General features: G+C 37.7%; 1 protein-coding gene across 1 annotated transcript in view; it reads left to right on the forward strand.

The window, feature by feature from the left end:
* The window catches only part of ZSWIM5 (zinc finger SWIM-type containing 5), a 250,126-nt gene that overhangs the window by 198,478 nt on the left and 33,067 nt on the right, over positions 1–18,581 (forward strand). The window contains exons 3-4 of the mRNA XM_037827381.1: positions 12,352–12,500; positions 13,076–13,226. Coding sequence (XP_037683309.1) covers positions 12,352–12,500; positions 13,076–13,226 — 300 coding nt within the window. The remainder of the gene's footprint in view (positions 1–12,351; positions 12,501–13,075; positions 13,227–18,581) is intronic.

Consider the following 18,581-nt stretch of genomic DNA (forward strand, 5'->3'; position numbering starts at 1 on the left):
GAACAGCAAACCAATCCTAAACCAAGTAGAAGAAAAGAAATAACAAGGATTAAAGCAGAAATAAATGACATAGAGAACAAAAAAACAATAGAGAGGATAAATATCACCAAAAGTTGGTTCTTTGAGAAGATCAACAAGATTGACAAGCCCCTAGCTAGACTGACAAAATCAAAAAGAGAGAAGACCCATATAAACAAAATAATGAATGAAAAAGGTGACATAACTGCAGATCCTGAAGAAATTAAAAAAAGTATAAGACGATATTATGAACAACTGTATGGCAACAAACTGGACAATGTAGAAGAAATGGACAATTTCCTGGAAACATATGAACAACCTAGACTGACCAGAGAAGAAATAGAAGACCTCAACCAACCCATCACAAGCAAAGAGATCCAATCAGTCATCAAAAATCTTCCCACAAATAAATGCCCAGGGCCAGATGGCTTCACAGGGGAATTCTACCAAACTTTCCAGAAAGAACTGACACCAATCTTACTCAAACTCTTTCAAAACATTGAAGAAAATGGAACACTACCTAACTCATTTTATGAAGCTAACATCAATCTAATACCAAAACCAGGCAAAGATGCTACAAAAAAGGAAAACTACCGGCCAATCTCCCTAATGAATATAGATGCAAAAATCCTCAACAAAATACTTGCAAATCGAATCCAAAGACACATTAAAAAAATCATACACCATGACCAAGTGGGGTTCATTCCAGGCATGCAAGGATGGTTCAACATAAGAAAAACAATCAATGTATTACAACACATTAAAAACTCGAAAGGGAAAAATCAATTGATCATCTCAATAGATGCTGAAAAAGCATTTGACAAAATCCAACATCCATTTTTGATAAAAACACTTCAAAAGGTAGGAATTGAAGGAAACTTCCTCAACATGATAAAGAGCATATATGAAAAACCCACAGCCAGCATAGTACTCAATGGTGAGAGACTGAAAGCCTTCCCCCTAAGATCAGGAACAAGACAAGGATGCCCGCTGTCACCACTGTTATTCAACATTGTGCAGGGCAATCCGGCAAGACAAAGAAATAAAAGGCATCCAAATTGGAAAAGAAGAAGTAAAACTGTCATTGTTTGCAGATGATATGATCTTACATCTAGAAAACCCTGAGAAATCGACGATACAGCTACTAGAGCTAATAAACAAATTTAGCAAAGTAGCGGGATACAAGATTAATGCACATAAGTCAGTAATGTTTCTATATGCTAGAAATGAACCAACTGAAGAGACACTCAAGAAAAAGATACCATTTTCAATAGCAACTAAAAAAATCAAGTACCTAGGAATAAACTTAACCAAAGATGTAAAAGACCTATACAAAGAAAACTACATAACTCTACTAAAAGAAATAGAAGGGGACCTTAAAAGATGGAAAAATATTCCATGTTCATGGATAGGAAGGCTAAATGTCATTAAGATGTCAATTCTACCCAAACTCATCTACAGATTCAATGCAATCCCAATCAAAATTCCAACAACCTACTTTGCAGACTTGGAAAAACTAGTTATCAAATTTATTTGGAAAGGGAAGATGCCTCGAATTGCTAAAGACACTCTAAAAAAGAAAAACGAAGTGGGAGGACTTACACTCCCTGACTTTGAAGCTTATTATAAAGCCACAGTTGCCAAAACAGCATGGTACTGGCACAAAGATAGACATATAGATCAATGGAATCGAATTGAGAATTCAGAGATAGACCCTCAGATCTATGGCCGACTGATCTTTGATAAGGCCCCCAAAGTCACTGAACTGAGTCATAATGGTCTTTTCAACAAATGGGGCTGGGAGAGTTGGATATCCATATCCAAAAGAATGAAAGAGGACCCCTACCTCACCCCCTACACAAAAATTAATTCAAAATGGACCAAAGATCTCAATATAAAAGAAAGTACCATAAAACTCCTAGAAGATAATGTAGGAAACATCTTCAAGACCTTGTATTAGGCGGCCACTTCCTAGACTTTACACCCAAAGCACAAGCAACAAAAGAGAAAATAGATAAATGGGAACTCCTCAAGTTTAGAAGTTTCTGCACCTCAAAGGAATTTCTCAAAAAGGTAAAGAGGCAGCCAACTCAATGGGAAAAAATTTTTGGAAACCATGTATCTGACAAAAGACTGATATCTTGCATATACAAAGAAATCCTACAACTCAATGACAATAGTACAGACAGCCCAATTATAAAATGGGCAAAAGATATGAAAAGACAGTTCTCTGAAGAGGAAATACAAATGGCCAAGAAACACATGAAAAAATGTTCAGCTTCACTAGCTATTAGAGAGATGCAAATTAAGACCACAATGAGATACCATCTAACACCGGTTAGAATGGCTGCCATTAAACAAACAGGAAAGTACAAATGCTGGAGGGGATGTGGAGAAATTGGAACTCTTATTCATTGTTGGTGGGACTGTATAATGGTTCAGCCACTCTGGAAGTCAGTCTGGCAGTTCCTTAGAAAACTAGATACAGAGCTACCATTCGATCCAGCAATTGCACTTCTCGGTATATACCCGGAAGATCGGAAAGCAGTGACACGAACAGATATCTGCACGCCAATGTTCATAGCAGCATTATTCACAATTGCCAAGAGATGGAAACAACCCAAATGTCCTTCAACAGATGAGTGGATAAATAAAATGTGGTATATACACACGATGGAATACTACACGGCCGTAAGAAGGAACGATCTTGTGAAACATATGACAACATGGATGAACCTCGAAGACATAATGCTGAGCGAAATAAGCCAGGCACAAAAAGAGAAATATTATATGCTACCACTAATGTGAACTTTGAAAAATGTAAAACAAATGGTTTATAATGTAGAATGTAGGGGAACTAGCAATAGAGAGTAATTAAGGAAGGGGGAACAATAATCCAAGAAGAACAGATAAGCTATTTAACGTTCTGGAGATGCCCAGAAATGACTATGGTCTGTTAATTTCTGATGGATATAGTAGGAACAAGTTCACAGAAATGTTGCTATATTAGGTAACTTTCTTGGGGTAAAGTAGGAACATGTTGGAAGTTAAGCAGTTATCTTAGGTTAGTTGTCTTTTTCTTACTCCCTTGTTATGGTCTCTTTGAAATGTTCTTTTATTGTATGTTTGTTTTCTTTTTAACTTTTTTTTTCATACAGTTGATTTAGAAAAGAAGGGAAAGTTAAAAAGAAAAAAAAAAAAAAGAAAAAGAAAAAAAAAAAAGATGTAGTGCCCCTTTGAGGAGCCTGTGGAGAATGCAGGGGTATTCGCCTACCCCACCTCCATGGTTGCTAATATGACCACAGACATAGGGGACTGGTAGTTTGATGGGTTGAGCCCTCTACCATAAGTTTTACCCTTGGGAAGACGGTTGCTGCAAAGGAGAGGCTAGGCCTCCCTATATTTGTGCCTAAGAGTCTCCTCCTGAATGCCTCTTTGTTGCTCAGATGTGGCCCTCTCTCTCTGGCTAAGCCAACCTGAAAGGTGAAATCACTGCCCTCCCCCCTACGTGGGATCAGACACCCAGGGGAGTGAATCTCCCTGGCAACGTAGAATATGACTCCCGGGGAGGAATGTAGACCCGGCATCGTGGGACGGAGAACATCTTCTTGACCAAAAGGGGGATGTGAAAGGAAATGAAATAAGCTTCAGTGGCAGAGAGATTCCAAAATGAGCCGAGAGGTCACTCTGGTGGGCACTGTTACGCACACTTTAGACAACCCTTTTTAGGTTCTAAAGAATTGGGGTAGCTGGTGGTGGATACCTGAAACTATCAAACTACAACCCAGAACCCATGAATCTCGAAGACAGTTGTATAAAAATGTAGCTTATGAGGGGTGACAATGGGATTGGGAAAGCCATAAGGACCACACTCCACTTTGTCTAGTTTATGGATGGATGAGTAGAAAAATAGGGGAAGGAAACAAACAGACAAAGGTACCCAGTGTTCTTTTTTACTTCAATTGCTATTTTTCACTCTAATTATTATTCTTGTTATTTTTGTGTGTGTGCTAATGAAGGTGTCAGGGATTGATTTAGGTGATGAATGTACAACTATGTAATGGTACTGTAAACAATCGAAAGTACGATTTGTTTTGTATGACTGCATGGTATGTGAATATATCTCAATAAAATGATGATAAAAAAAAAAAAAGCTGTTGTATCCAAACAATAAAAAATTAATGAGAATGCAGTCAACTTTGTGCCAAATAAATTTGAAAACAAAATGGACAAATTTCTAGAAAAATAAAACCTGAAACTTAACCAAGTATAGATAGAAAACCTGATTATTTCTATAATTTTAAAGAAATTGAAGCAGAAGTTAAAAACCTTTTCACAATGAAAACACTTGGTCCAGACAATTTTACAGGAAATTTCTAGCAAACTTCCAAGAAGTTTCTATCAAACTTCCACATCATTCTAATCTTATACAAATTCCAGAGAATAAAAAATTGAGGCTATTCTTGGACTCATTATAAGGCTGGTATAAACAACACTGATACCAAATTCAGATAAAGACAGTATGAGATAGGAAAATTATCGGCCCATTTGACTCCTGAATATAGATACAAAATCATAACAAAATAAAAGCAAACCAAATCCAAGAATGGATTAAAAAAACATAGACCATAGCAAAAGTGCCTTATGTGTATTTCTCATTCCGTCACACAGAATATTAAAAAGACCTAAACTCAATAGTCAAAATTTAATAAAAGTAACAATTATTGTTTTATCAAGGACATTCTTAAATGGGACTGGCACTTTTTATTCTAAATGTGCAGCAGGTAAGAATACAGTGACTAACCAAAACAATCTTGAAAAAGAACAAAGTTGGAAGGCTCATACTTCCTGATTTCAAAACTTACTACAAAGCTAAGGTAATCACAACAGTCTGGTACTGGCATAAGAATAGATATATAGACCAATAGAATAGAATTGAGGGTCCAGAGATAAACCCACATATCTATGGCCAGTTTGTTTTTGACAGGGTGCCAAGTCCACTCAGTGGAGACAGAATAGTCTCTTCAACAAATGGTGCTGGCAAAATAATGAGGATGAACCTCTACCTCACACCATATTCAAAAATAAACTCAAAATAGATCAATATATGAGCTAAAACTATAAAAGTCTTAAAAATAAACATAGGGAAAAATCTTCAGGACACTGTATTTGGCAGTGATTTCTTAGTTATGACACCAAAAGCACAAGCAACAAAAGAAAAAATAGATAAGTTGGGCTTCTCAAAATTAAAAACTTTTGTGCATCAAAGAACATTATAAAGTGAAAAGATAGCTATAATTTTAAAAAGAAAACAATACAAAGAAAAACAGAAAATAAGCATTGATGCAGATATGGAGACATCGAAATCCTTGTATATTTCTGGTGGGAATGTAAAATGGCACAGCCATTGTGTAAAACAATTTGGTAGTTCTCAAAAAGTTAAATATAGAATTACCGTATAACCCAGCAGTTCCACTTATAGATCCCCAAAAATGGAAAACAGAGACTCAAACAGATACTTGGACACCAATGTTCATAGCAGTATTATTCACTATAGCTAAAAGATAGAAACATTCCAAGTGTCCTTCAACAAATGTATGGATAAACAAAATGTGGTATATCCATACAATGAATATTATTCAGCCATTAAAAGGAATGGACTTTTGTTACATGTTAAAACATGGATCAATCTTGAAAACATTGTGCTAAAAGAAATAAGCCAGACACAAAAGAACAAATAATGTACAATTCCATTTAAATGAAATAAATAGACTGAGCAAATTCATAGAGATAGCAATATATGAGAGGTTATCAGGAGCTGTGGAGAAGGGGAGAATGAGGATTTATTAATAGGCACAGAGTTTCTGTTGTGGGTGATGAAAAAGTTTTGGGAATGGATGATGGTGATAATAAACACAATGTAAATGCAATTAATGCCACTGAATCGTATTTGTAAAAATGGTCAAAATGGCAAATTTTATGTTCTATATATATTACCATAATTTTTTTAAAAAAAGGATATAGTGCCTACTAATACAGTTGGTGTTACTGTCTTGATTTGTACTAAGGTGCCCCTAGTTTCACCTACATTTCTTTTGGACCGTCAGTGCAAATGTCAATAAAGTTTTTATTAAAAAGCAAGTAACTTCTTAATATTACCACGAAAATTGTTTTGACCAAACAGACCCCCAGAAAGGGCCTCCAGAAACCCCACACCATGAGAACCATTGCTTTAACCTAATAAAGGTTATCTTCACAAAATCTCAACTATAATATTAAATGGGAAATATTGAAAGAATCCCTTCAAAATCAAGAAACAAGAAAAGGTTGTCCATTATTACCACTTCTTTTCAATTGCTATAATAGCCAGGGGACAGCCATGTGAACTAACAGTGAAAAAAAGCTGGAAAGAAATATACCATTATATTAACAACGGTAATCTTTGGCTGTGGGATTATAGGTGGATTTTTATTTTCTCCATGCTTCAGTATATTTTCTACAGTAAGCATTTATTACTTTTATAATTTAAAAAATGATGTTTAAGAATGATAGAAAAATTAGTTCCATAGACTGAATAGACCCCTCAGAACAAGTCTTATTTTACGTGCTCAATGTTAACTTGTAGTCTCAACCCACACAATAGTTTATGTCATAATTATTTATGAGGCATTCTTTGCATTTTATCTTCACTTGTTACCATTTCTTGTAATCCTAAGGAAAAAAAATGATTATAACATTAAAGCATCATTTACATTAACTTGGCCTACTTTACTGCTACTGGGGGTAAGTAGTTTCATACTCATCCCCTTTTATGAAAGGAATAATATTCTAAATGTTCTAGCTAATGAGCACTTATAGGAACATTTTATCTTTTAAAATAAAAAGAAAAAAGAATTTTTTAAAAAGAAATTTTGTCTGGGAGCTAGTGAGGGACAGTTGGAGAGGCCGGTTTGTGACTCCCAGGACCAGTTTATGTAGTTTTGGCTATCCGTGCTCTTGTTCATTCACTCCTACATGCTGTGCTCTCTTTTATTATCTGACCTTTGAATGTTGGCATTTCTCATTGATTAATCTTAAATTTTCTCCTCTTCTTTTGCTACATTCTCTCTATAGGCAATCTCAACTATCCCTGACTTCACATATCATCTACATGCTATTACTCACAGATTTATTTCTCCAGCCCAGATTACCTGAGCTTTAGATTCTATATCCAACCGACTGTTCCACATTGCATGGGCATCCCAGGATGATGATACAAACATGAACTCTATGATCTTCTTCCCCAGATTGTCTCTCCCTCCTGTGTTCATCATCTCAATAAATAGCCACTACCATCTAGCCACTGACTTAAGATAGAAACCTTGTAGTCACCTCTAATACTTTTATCTTTCTTACATTCCACACACATTCCATTCCAATGCCTGTTAGTTTTATTTCCTAAATATATTGCAAAATGTTCCACTTCTATCGAAACTCCCATAACCTAAATCAAATCACTGTAATCTCTCACCTAGAGTGCTACTGTAGCCTTCTAACTGATCTTTCCATATCCGGTATTGTTCCCCTCTTTCATTCTCCACACAACCATCCAAAGTGACTTTTCTATAACTGCAGATTTTGACATAACACTTCTTAGTTAAAATTCTTCTGTGGCCTCCTATTGCTCTTAGGTTAGAGTCCAAAGTTCTTATCATGGTCTACAAAACCTTTCACAAACTGGGTTTTGTCTACATTTTTACATGAGATTCCCTCTCCTTGGAATACTTTTCCTATTCCCCCCTTTATTATAGTTCTATTTAATTACCAAAGTAATTTATGACTTCATGCTTTTATGAACCAGAAATACAAATCAGATTTCCCCCATTCTTTACCAGGCTAACTCTTACTCATTCCTTGTGGCTCAGCTGAAATGTGACTTTCTCAGGGAAGCCTTCTTTGACCCACTTTTCTTTCCACGTAAATATGTGTATGTGTGGTGCCTTGCTTAATGTCCCTCTCCCCAACTAGTCTATAAGGTCCATGAGGATAGAGACTACATCTGCTTTGTATACCACTGTTTAGCCAGTGTTTGGCACATAACAGACTTTCAAATATTGGTTGAATAAATGAAAATATATACTTAGAAAATCCAGCTGATCCAATGGTACTGAAAGTGTCAGTGGCAAATAGAGATGCTGTTTGGAGCCTTTGGCAGGCTCCTATAGGAGAATCACAATGCATGCCCTTAGGATTTTGGAGTAAAGCCTTACCATCCTCTGCAGATAACTACTCTCCATTTGAGAAACAGCTTTTGGCCTGCTACTGGGCCTTAGTAGAGACAGAACGCTTAACCATGGGCCACCAAGTTACCATGAGACCTGCGTTACCTATCATGAGCTGGGTGTTGTCAGGCCCGCCAAGCCATAAAGTTGGGCATGCACAGCAGCACTGCATCATAAAGGGGAAATGGTGTATATGAGATAGAGTATGAGCGAGTCCTGGAGGCACAAGTAAGTTACATGAGGAAGTGGCCCAAATGCCCATGGCTCCCACTCCTGCCACATTACCTTCTCTTTCCCAGCCCACAGCTCTGGAGTCTTGGGGAGTTCCTTACAATCAGTTGACTAAGGAGGAGAAAACTCGGGCCTGGTTTACAGATAGTTCTGCACGAATGCAGGCACCACCCAAAAGTGGACATACCTCTTCCCCAGACTTCGTTGTCACCAATTTTCCAATCATGTTCCTTCCAAGTCCCTGACCATACAGCCAAATCATTAGCAACAGCTCATGAATCAGTATACAAATGCACCTTGGGCCAGTTCTCCTTCCCAAGCAAAGTGAACAAAAAAAAAAGAAAAGGGGCAGCACTGCAGCCCCTTTCTGGGATGTCCCTGAAGGACAGTGATGAGGGGAAATCCTCCCAGTAGGCGGAACTTCGAGCAGTACACCTGGTTGTTCACTTTTCTTGGCTAGCCAGCAAAGTGTTTCCTGAGGAGTTCATTGAACACCTTCATTGGAGTTGCCAGTTTGCTGCCTGAGGAGTTCATCAAACACCTTCATTGGAGTTGCCAGTTTGCTGCCTGCCCTACAGAATTTGGACTTTTGCATACCCACAGTTGCATGAGACACTTTTATAAAATCTTACATTTATAGATATCTCTTTTTGATTCTGCTTCCCTAGAGAACACTGACTAATACAAGGCCTCTTGCCAATTCATGCTCTTCTAAATGACTTTGATTCTCTTGTGAGCCTTTATAGTTTATAACCTAGATGCCCTGTGCCCCCAAATATTAACTTGCTCCCTTTTTTGCTGCAACCACCTATTTTGGCATCTCATTTTCTCATCTCCTGGCTCCATTATGGACCAGCAAGCATTTACACAATTTACCTGCCTTTATTTCTGATCAAATAAACAAACTCTTTTTGAAGTTTTAGGTGAAATTTTACTGTTAGTAACTCTCAAGGCTTTGTCTTATCCTAGTTCTATCCCAGTGGTTTTCTGTAGTTGGTATACTAAATATTTATAAATGTGACTTATTTCTTCCACAGTTGTTGCCATGACCACCACCCAGACCCCAAAGATTCTTTGGTTTTCTCCATACCTCTTCAGAGCCTTGAGGGGGTGTCACTCCACACTTCCAGGATGTTGATTAAGGCCAGCCCACTGGGACACTGGGCCCTACTTCTGCTTTTTTCATATCCTAATTGAACCAGTGAAGGGCGGTTAGAGCTAGTTTTCAAACCTTCTCTACCCTTTGCTCTTGGAGCACCATTGCTGTTTTTTCTTTACCCCCATCATTAGCTCCAAGGTACTCAGAAGCCCAGTCCTTGGTTTGTTCCTAAGGTTATCTTAGCTCTATCCCTATGGAGCTACTAAAAACCAGAATCTTTAGAAGTGAGACTCTATAATCTTCATTTCTGACACAAACCCCAAGTGATGTTCTACATAGTAACATTTTAGAATCACTGTACTGGCAATAACTCTTTTATACTCACTATAGAAGAAATGTGTTATTCTGACCAATTCCTTATTCTATGTAATAGAATAGGCCAAGAAAGGATGGGATTTGTCTATCTCAGACATTATCCAGCTTATGTTGAAGGGGCCTGAAAGCAGCTAGGGGCTCACAGCTGAATGAAATTGGAAGCCTCAGAAGTAAGAGTCAAAGTTAGCATTGTAGTTAAGAGCACAGGCCTTGGAGAGAGCCCAACATATAGATCCTGACTCAATCTTTAGTTTAAGCTATGATGTCTAAGCTTTAGTTTCTTTAGTTTCTTCATTTTAAAATTAGGATAATAATACCACTGTAGAGAATCATGAGGGTTCTTTAGGATTTATTCAACAAATATTTATGAGCACCTATTGTGGGCCAGGTGCTTCTCTTCATGTTGAGAACAAACCAATGAACAAAACAGTTTCTGCCCTCAAGGAGGATACATTCTACTGCAGATATACAGAAAGTGCACTGTCAAGTAGGAAGCACTCAATAAATGGTTGTTATTAACAAATATTTAAAGATGAGTATATTTGTTTTGCTTTGCCACTTTCAGGATATAAAAGAAGTATAGGATATAATATTAGCCTATCTAGAGCTTAAGTCTATGTGGACAATGAGATCTCTGTTTGTTTATTCTTACATATTAAGTCAGGGCTATAATGAGCCAGGCACTGTGAGGCATAAAAATGAATCCTTATCCTTAAAAAAATTCAGTTATTTGGGAATATATAGGAAATGCACAATCCTAATATAAAACATAAAGCAGTAATCTTAAAGAGAAGTAATAATAAAGTTCTATGAAGAGTGTTACTGCTTTCATTTGCTGAGCATATGAGCATAAGATGGAAGTACTTTTGCAGGTGGCAATGGGGTATATGGCTAACTTGGTGAGCAGGGAAAAGAAGAACCCCTCCTGCCAAATGAATTAAGCAGTACATGAACTGGGCACCATTAGCCTCTCTGTATACTTATTTTATGGTTTTCATTTCTCACTGTGGCTGTGACTCTAGAGCTGAGGTAATGTTGACAATGAGAACTGTTGATATTTAGCCAAAGAATAGGTTGTGGTCAGGGAGCGTAAAGTAAAGGGAGAAGCATGAGTAAAGTGATAAGAAAATGTGGTTGACTTCAGAGAACACTGAGTTTCTGGCTGAAGAATAGCATAAGTATAGGGAAGACAAGGCAAGAAATGAAAGTTAGGGTCTCAGTATAGAGGGTCTTAAATGCCAAGCTAAGGCATTTAGACTTACTTTAGCAGGAATAGTGCCTCGCTGAGGACTTTTAAGCAAGGAAGTGATAAAAGCAGATCTGTGTTTAGAATAAGCATTTGAAGAAAAATAGCATATAGTAGATAGCTTAAACTGGCATGTGTGTTAATTAGTATTTGGAATGAATGGTTGTGTGAGCTCTCCTGATTCCTTGGAGAATAAATTGCACTAAAAAAAAGCTTAGCAGAAGAGCATCTTTGCTGTGCAGACCTAGATTTCATTTAAGCAGGACATAGAAAGACAAGGAGAAAGGTAGACAGATTAAAACATGACATAAATTTGTAACCTGTTGTATGACTACACCTAAAGAGTGTCTACTTATGGTCTATTGTTACTTGGAAGCAGATTTCTAAATATTTGTCCCAGGACTCTTTGAGAGAGTAAGAGAGGAAAATTAAATTTTCATTCCACAAACATTTCCTGAGTGTCTGTCACATTACTAGCATTACACTATAGGTAATTCAACTATGAGCAAGGATCTGACAGGCTATTAAGGGAGAGGAATTTGTAAATAACTACAACACTGTTTTAAGGGTGTTGCCAAGGTGATCCCAGATAGAAATATATTTCTGAGTATAAATTTATAAAATTATATTATTCTGTATGCAATTCTGCCTGTGGTTTAGGGACAAATTTCTAGATGTTTTGAAGTATTGAATCCACTGGAGAAACTATAGTATTATAGTGAACTTTAAAAATAGAATTTGCTTATGTTCTCAGAAAGTACCTTGATTTTAAAATAACACATGTACATTAAGGTATATTTGAACTCCATAGAAAAACAAAAAAATATTTATCACTGTCCTAGAAAAAAATACATCACTATTTTCATGTTTCTGTGTTTTCTTTTAGGCTTTTTTATCCTTAAGATGGTATTTGTAGGCCTTGTGAGAGGATACAACTGAGACCTAAGTGAACATAAAGTTATTTTTAGATCTTTTGCATTTATCTAGGACCACACAGTTGACAAAGTCCAGATTAAAGCAGAATGTTCATCTGTACTTGAATATGCTCTCAAAGTACCCCTCCTGTTGAATGTGTAGCATATGAACTCAGGGGATTCATTTTAGGGTTCCCTTCCTCACAGGTGCCCCTGACCCTACAGCTGGGGCCAGCATTGACGATGAGAACTGTTGGCATTTGGATGAAGAACAAGTGAAAGAACAAGTGAAGCTCTTTCTTTCCCATGGGGGTTACTATGGTTCTGGAAAGCAACTCAACTCAATGTTTGCCAAGGTAAGAGATGAAGAGGTTTTTTGGTGTGTTTTTTTTTTTTTTCACCTTCTTAGGTAAACATGGCTCACCACACTCTGGCTTCATGCATTGTAGCCAGCTCATTTGACCTAGCTGTACTGAATGCTTGAAACCTAGTGGAAGGGCAGATCAGAGCAGACCTGAGCAGGCTGCATCCTGGGAGCATTACTGCCTCACCTTGGTAGTTGTGTTGTTTCTGCTGCACTCTCTAAATGAGTTAGCATGGTTTTACTGGGGAGTTTTAGTAAGAAAGCAACCTTTCCCTTGCTTTGAACCCAAGGCTACCTGCTAAGGTCTTAGAAACTAGAGTCTCAGCAGTGACTCTAGTCTTTGTAAAGTACTAAAAAGGATTTAATATTTCAGAACTAGGGGATTTCACAGCCTACTTTCTTGATTGATGCAGAGAACTTGCTTACAGAGCAAGAGTCCTTTGGATATATTCTTGCTCTTTGGATATATTGTGCTCAGATACTTCATCTTGCCTTCCTCCCCTCCTTGAATCCAGCTACTTTTTTATGCTATGCAGTCACCAACCCCTGCCCTTCCTTTTATGTCAGGTTCGAGAGATGCTACGGATGAGAGATTCTAATGGAGCCAGGATGCTGACACTAATAACTGAGCAGTTTATGGCTGACCCACGACTCACACTCTGGAGACAGCAAGGAACAAGCATGACAGACAAATGCAGACAGCTCTGGGATGAACTAGGTAAGTCCTCTTCACTTAGATAATGCTCCATCCTACCAGTTTGCCTCTTGCAACAGTGTTAGTGAACACTTGCTGTCATGGACTTTAACCCAGGCAGTAGAAGATTTAGGCTGTAGAAAGGCCATCCAGAGTAGTTCTGAAACTTACTTTTGTTGCTTACACAGCTTTGTTCTTTGCTGTTGACATCAGCATTCTGTTCCAGATGTTACCACATGGAAGACTTTCTGAAAGAAGACCTCCTTCCTTACATGGCACTAGCCTATCTCTCCAACTACTTACCATCCTCACTTTTGTTGCTTTCCATGTGTCTGCTCTTCTAGATTACTCCTAGCCAGACCTCTTAGACATAGGGCAGTTTCCAAGACATGGGCCTTCACCTCATGCTCTTTATATTCCTTTGAGAACTTTTTTTTTGTTTAATTATTAATGCCATGGCTTCAGAGCTTACCTTTATGGGGACAGCTTTGAAATCTCAACCTCAACTTCTTTCCACTCATCTGCTCTCCAGTCCCATATTAGCAGCTGCCCATTGAACACTTCCACTGAAATACTGCATGATCACCTCAAGCTTGAGACATACAACATTAACTCAATCTTCCCCTATAAAAAAGGTTCCCCATACTCTGGCAATGGTACCACTATCCCTTGTTTTTCCTTGTCAAGGGGTCATTTTTCTGTCATTATCTATATCCAATCACCAACTTCATTTGATTTCTCAACCTGCAAAATACAATTTAGTATTTATTCCCACTTTTTATTCCCCATTGCCACTGGTCTGATTGAAGGTCTTGGTATTTTTAGATTAGAACAGTGACCTCTTGAATGACTTCTCTATTCTAGGCTCTTCCCTTCAGGGGCAGTCCTCTTTGGTCATCATTCTCTGTATTATTCCCCTGATTCAAGGCCACTGTTGCAATGCTGATACTCAACTCCTCTCTCTGTTTTCAGAATCTTCCATGCCCTGCATTCCCCATGCAACCATGGCACCATTTTTGGATTTTATTGTAAAAGTTATAGTAAGGCAACCTCCTCCATATAGCCCTCACCTCAGAAAGCAACAATAAACTTTAGTTGGATGGAATTAACCTCCCCTGGATCTTAAGGAGTTCCTTATGTCCTGTGCTCCTTTTTCTTTATTGTTCATACAAAATAGCACAAGAAAAAACTGTGTCTTGGGATTTTAGTGAATTCTCCACTATTTTATAGGTTTAGGGATGAAAGCTTTGGGTGGTGGGGCTTTGTGACTTTAGGGCTCACTTGGTTATTCTGGGACTGGTAAGCCTGGGTTTTTGGTTTAGGTGCTGAGGCTTCTGATATCCCCTGAGGCAGCAACGGTTTTGGAGCTGTTATTAATAATGAATAGCTACATTATTGAGTGTTATGTGCCAGTCCCTGTATTAAAGATTGTACTCACATTATTTCATTTAATTCTCATAACATCCCTATGAGGTAACTGTGTTTATTGCAAAGAAACAGAGATTACTCTGGTTACTTCTGGATATGGGATAAAATAAACAATTATAGAAAACTGTCTGCCATGATGTTTTGGTTTGCTGAAGCTGCCAAAATGCAATATACCAGAAATGGACTGGCTTTTAACAATGGGGATTTATTAGCTTACAAATTTACAGTTGTAAGGCCATGAAAATGTCCAAATTAAGACATCAAGAGGAAGATACATTCTCTGAAGAAAGGCCACTAGCATCCCGGGTTCCTCTGTCAGATAGCAAGATACATAGCTGGCGTCTGCTGGTCCTTCCCTCCTGAGTTTTGTTGCTTTCAGCTCCTGGTTTCAGTGGCTCTCTCAGCTCCTCCAGGGGCTTTCCTCTAAGTTTCTCTGGGTGTTTCTCTCTCTGAGCTCTCTGGCTTTTCTCTGTCCTTTATCCTCTCATAAAGGACTTCAGTAAAGGGTTAAGACCCACCTTGAATTGGGTGGGTCACATCTCAATTGAAATAGCCTACTTAGAAGTTCCCACCCACAATAAGTCTGCACCCACAAGAATGGATTAAAAGAACATGGCCTTTTCTGGGATACATAACAGCTTCCAACCAGCACACATGACATCACACCTTTTGAAGTACAGGAATGTTGCACTATTAATCTTCAGCTACCAGTTCAACCATTTGTAACCAGAGTTACACAATCACATGACACAAACCATGGCAACTTGGGAACTGCTTCAAGATGCTTTCCTCAGAAGGGATTATGGGCAGATAACATCCAGATCAGGGTAAGATGTTAGCATCTCCATGTTTTAGATGAGAAAATTGAGCTTATAAAAAGTTTATAAGTTTATGAAAGTTAAATATTTTGGTCCAAGTCACATGTTAGTAAGTGGTGGCTCTAACCTGGAATCCTAATCTGTCTGACTCCAAAGCAAGCATTCTCTGCAATGTTTCCATTGATTCCATACTGTTTTATATTTTTTTTCAAAGTGCATGTTTCTTAAGAATTTGAAATTAGCCTTCTTGAGAGAATTGATTTCATCTGAAGCCTGAATCTCTTGTAATAATTTCTATTCCAACTACAGGATTGTGCTGTGGACTTGGGATTGGCTTTTAGGGCAAAAGTAGGTGAGGGGAAGTAACAGAGCTGGTTCCCAGTGCTTTTAAAGCTCTTGATATATACTTGGGTTCATTATGAGAAGCTCTTGCTTTTGACATTTCTCCTCTGTATCAAAGCAACACTTGGAAAAAGTTTTCTGAAAACTCTTTCCACTTACCAGTTATTTCTTGAACCCATTCCAATTGAGCTTCCATTGCTCACTGCCACCACTCCACTGAAGTAGCTCTTGTCAAAATTACCAGTGTCTTCCATGTTGTCAGACACACTGGTCACTTCTCAGTTCTCCTCTCACTTGACCTCTTAGCAATTTTCAATAAAGTTGACCATACCCTTCTTAGAACTTTCTTTCTCTTGTTTTCCATAACCTCACACCTTCTTGGTTTTTCTCCTAAGTTCTTGGTTACTTTTCTTTCAGTCTCCTTTGCAAACTACTCTCTGCCTTTCTTCAGTCCTTATAAATGTTAGGTACTCTGTAGCACCCTCTTCCCTGTCTACATCCTCTACCCAAGCGATCACATCCAGTCCCTTGGCCTCAGATAATGTCCAGATGAAGGTAAGTTCCAAATTTATGTCTCCAACCCTGACCTTTACTCTGAGCCCCAGATTCAATGTCCAGCTGCCCACCACTTCTAGGAAACACATCAAACTTAACATTACCATCACAGAACTCAATTTTCCCTCCAAAACCTGATTTTCCTCTTGTTGTCCCCATCTCAGTACATATCATCAATGGGTATTTAGGGGAACATGAAGAAAATCTAAGGATCATTCTTGGTTCCCCCTCAGAGTTGGAAGAATAAATGAGATAATATATATAAAGTGTTTAATATAATGCCTAGTCCACAAAAATAAATAAATGATAACCGTTATTATAGTATTATAGTTAATATAGAATATTTATATAAACTTCTGGTTTCTATAGGAGGTACCTTTGGTTCAAGTGTTTTACCTTTTTTTAAGTTGCAGGAAAATATGCTTTGGGGCATTTGGTAATGCAATCTCATACTCTTATTTGCAGGCAGCTGCAGGGTTTTTTGCTTTGGCTCTTTCTTAGAGGTTTTACGCTCTCTAAATATTTTGGAAATAAATTCATAAGGACCTAATTAATAAGCCAGAAAATTCATTTTTAACTTGCAGGTGAAAATGTACTCATCTTCTAGAAATTCCTTTCTTGATATCTAAATGTCTAGGAAATAGGAAGTCCTAGCTGACTATAATTATTAGCACACCATTTCATTACCTCTTAAGCCTCTCTTAACTCACCCAATCTGTTTTCCGTTCCTGTTATCCAATTGATTTTGCCATCCCTAAGGTAACCAGAGCCCTAGTTTCCAAATGTAATGGCCTCTTTTGGTCCTCATTCTACTTGTGAAAATCCTTTATTTCTCTATAGATGAAAAGCACTTCTTAAACTACTTTAACTACTACAAAATAAATGTTTCAGTAATATTGATCTCCCACATTAGACATTGCTAATTGGCTTGTGTGACACAAATTTCTCCTTGCTTTTCCACCTCTCTGATTGTTCTTTTTTGTTATCTTTTGCATGTTCCTCTTCCTCTTCTTCCCCCTATTAAGTACTGGTGGTTCCTCAAAATTCTTTGCCCTCTTCTCCCCTCATCCTAAATGATGAGGTCATTCTTATCTTTTTTGTTTGTTGATAGGTGGGACTCTATCCCTCCCTATACTAATTTCAGGAGAACCAGTAGACAATGTAAATGCAGCCACCACAAGGAAAGAACAGTGATATGAAGAAAAATAAGAGAAAGTAACTCTTTTGTGATCAGAATATTTGTGCATCTTTCTTACTGCCACTCTGATCCAAATTTTTTATCTCCTGCACCTAAATATTAAGGATTTTCTACTACCTGGTGTTCATGAAGGGCACTGTAATTGGTAGGGAATTAGCAGTCCCTGCAGGACTGAAAGGCAACATCCTAGCTTAAAAAAACTCTCTACCAAAAGAATAAAATCCAGTAGACTAGATATTCAAAGGTATTAAAATTACCCCTGAAGGCATCTTTACCTTTGCTTATGTCTTCTCTCCTCTTTGGGTATATACCCTTCCCTCCTCCTCGCTACCCAGGAACTCTTGTTTCCCTCTTGTCCTATTTGTAAAACAAAGTAATACAGGTACATAGGATAAGAAGTCAAATGGTTCTACAAAGCTTATAACAAAAACAGCTTTCCCTCACCCCATTCCTTTATATCATCCCCAATTCCCACTTCTCAGAAAGAGCAATTTTTAATTATTTAGGGTGGTTTTTTTCCTAACATGACTCCATATTTTAAAATAACATTCTTATTTTTTTCTTGATTTTTAAAGTTTAAATATCATCTCTTACCTTCCTACCATTAAAGATAAGAATTTACCTCTCTACGGCTATCCAATACACATACACACACACACACACACACACACACACACACACACACACACACACACACACAGATACCATTAACCCTCATTTGCCCCAGATAATTATATATTATGATTTGGGGTTGAATCAGTATTCAGTGTTTACACTATTGTGACTATATAAATATTATTTGTAGCGGAGTCACGTGGCATACTATTATTACATTTAGTTTCTTGTACAACTTTTTATCCCCTTTAGGAATTAATCATTATTTTTGTTTGTTTGTTGTTTGGCTTTAGGGAAGTTGCAAAATTTTCTGTGTCCTTTAATATGTTCAGTCATATCCAATAATCTATCAATTATATCATCTTCTTAGAAACATTCCTTCTGAAACCCTCTATACACCTGTCCCTAATGTAGATTGTTTGC

This window comes from Choloepus didactylus, chromosome 2, assembly GCF_015220235.1.
Source record: "Choloepus didactylus isolate mChoDid1 chromosome 2, mChoDid1.pri, whole genome shotgun sequence".
Taxonomy (NCBI): domain Eukaryota; kingdom Metazoa; phylum Chordata; class Mammalia; order Pilosa; family Megalonychidae; genus Choloepus; species Choloepus didactylus.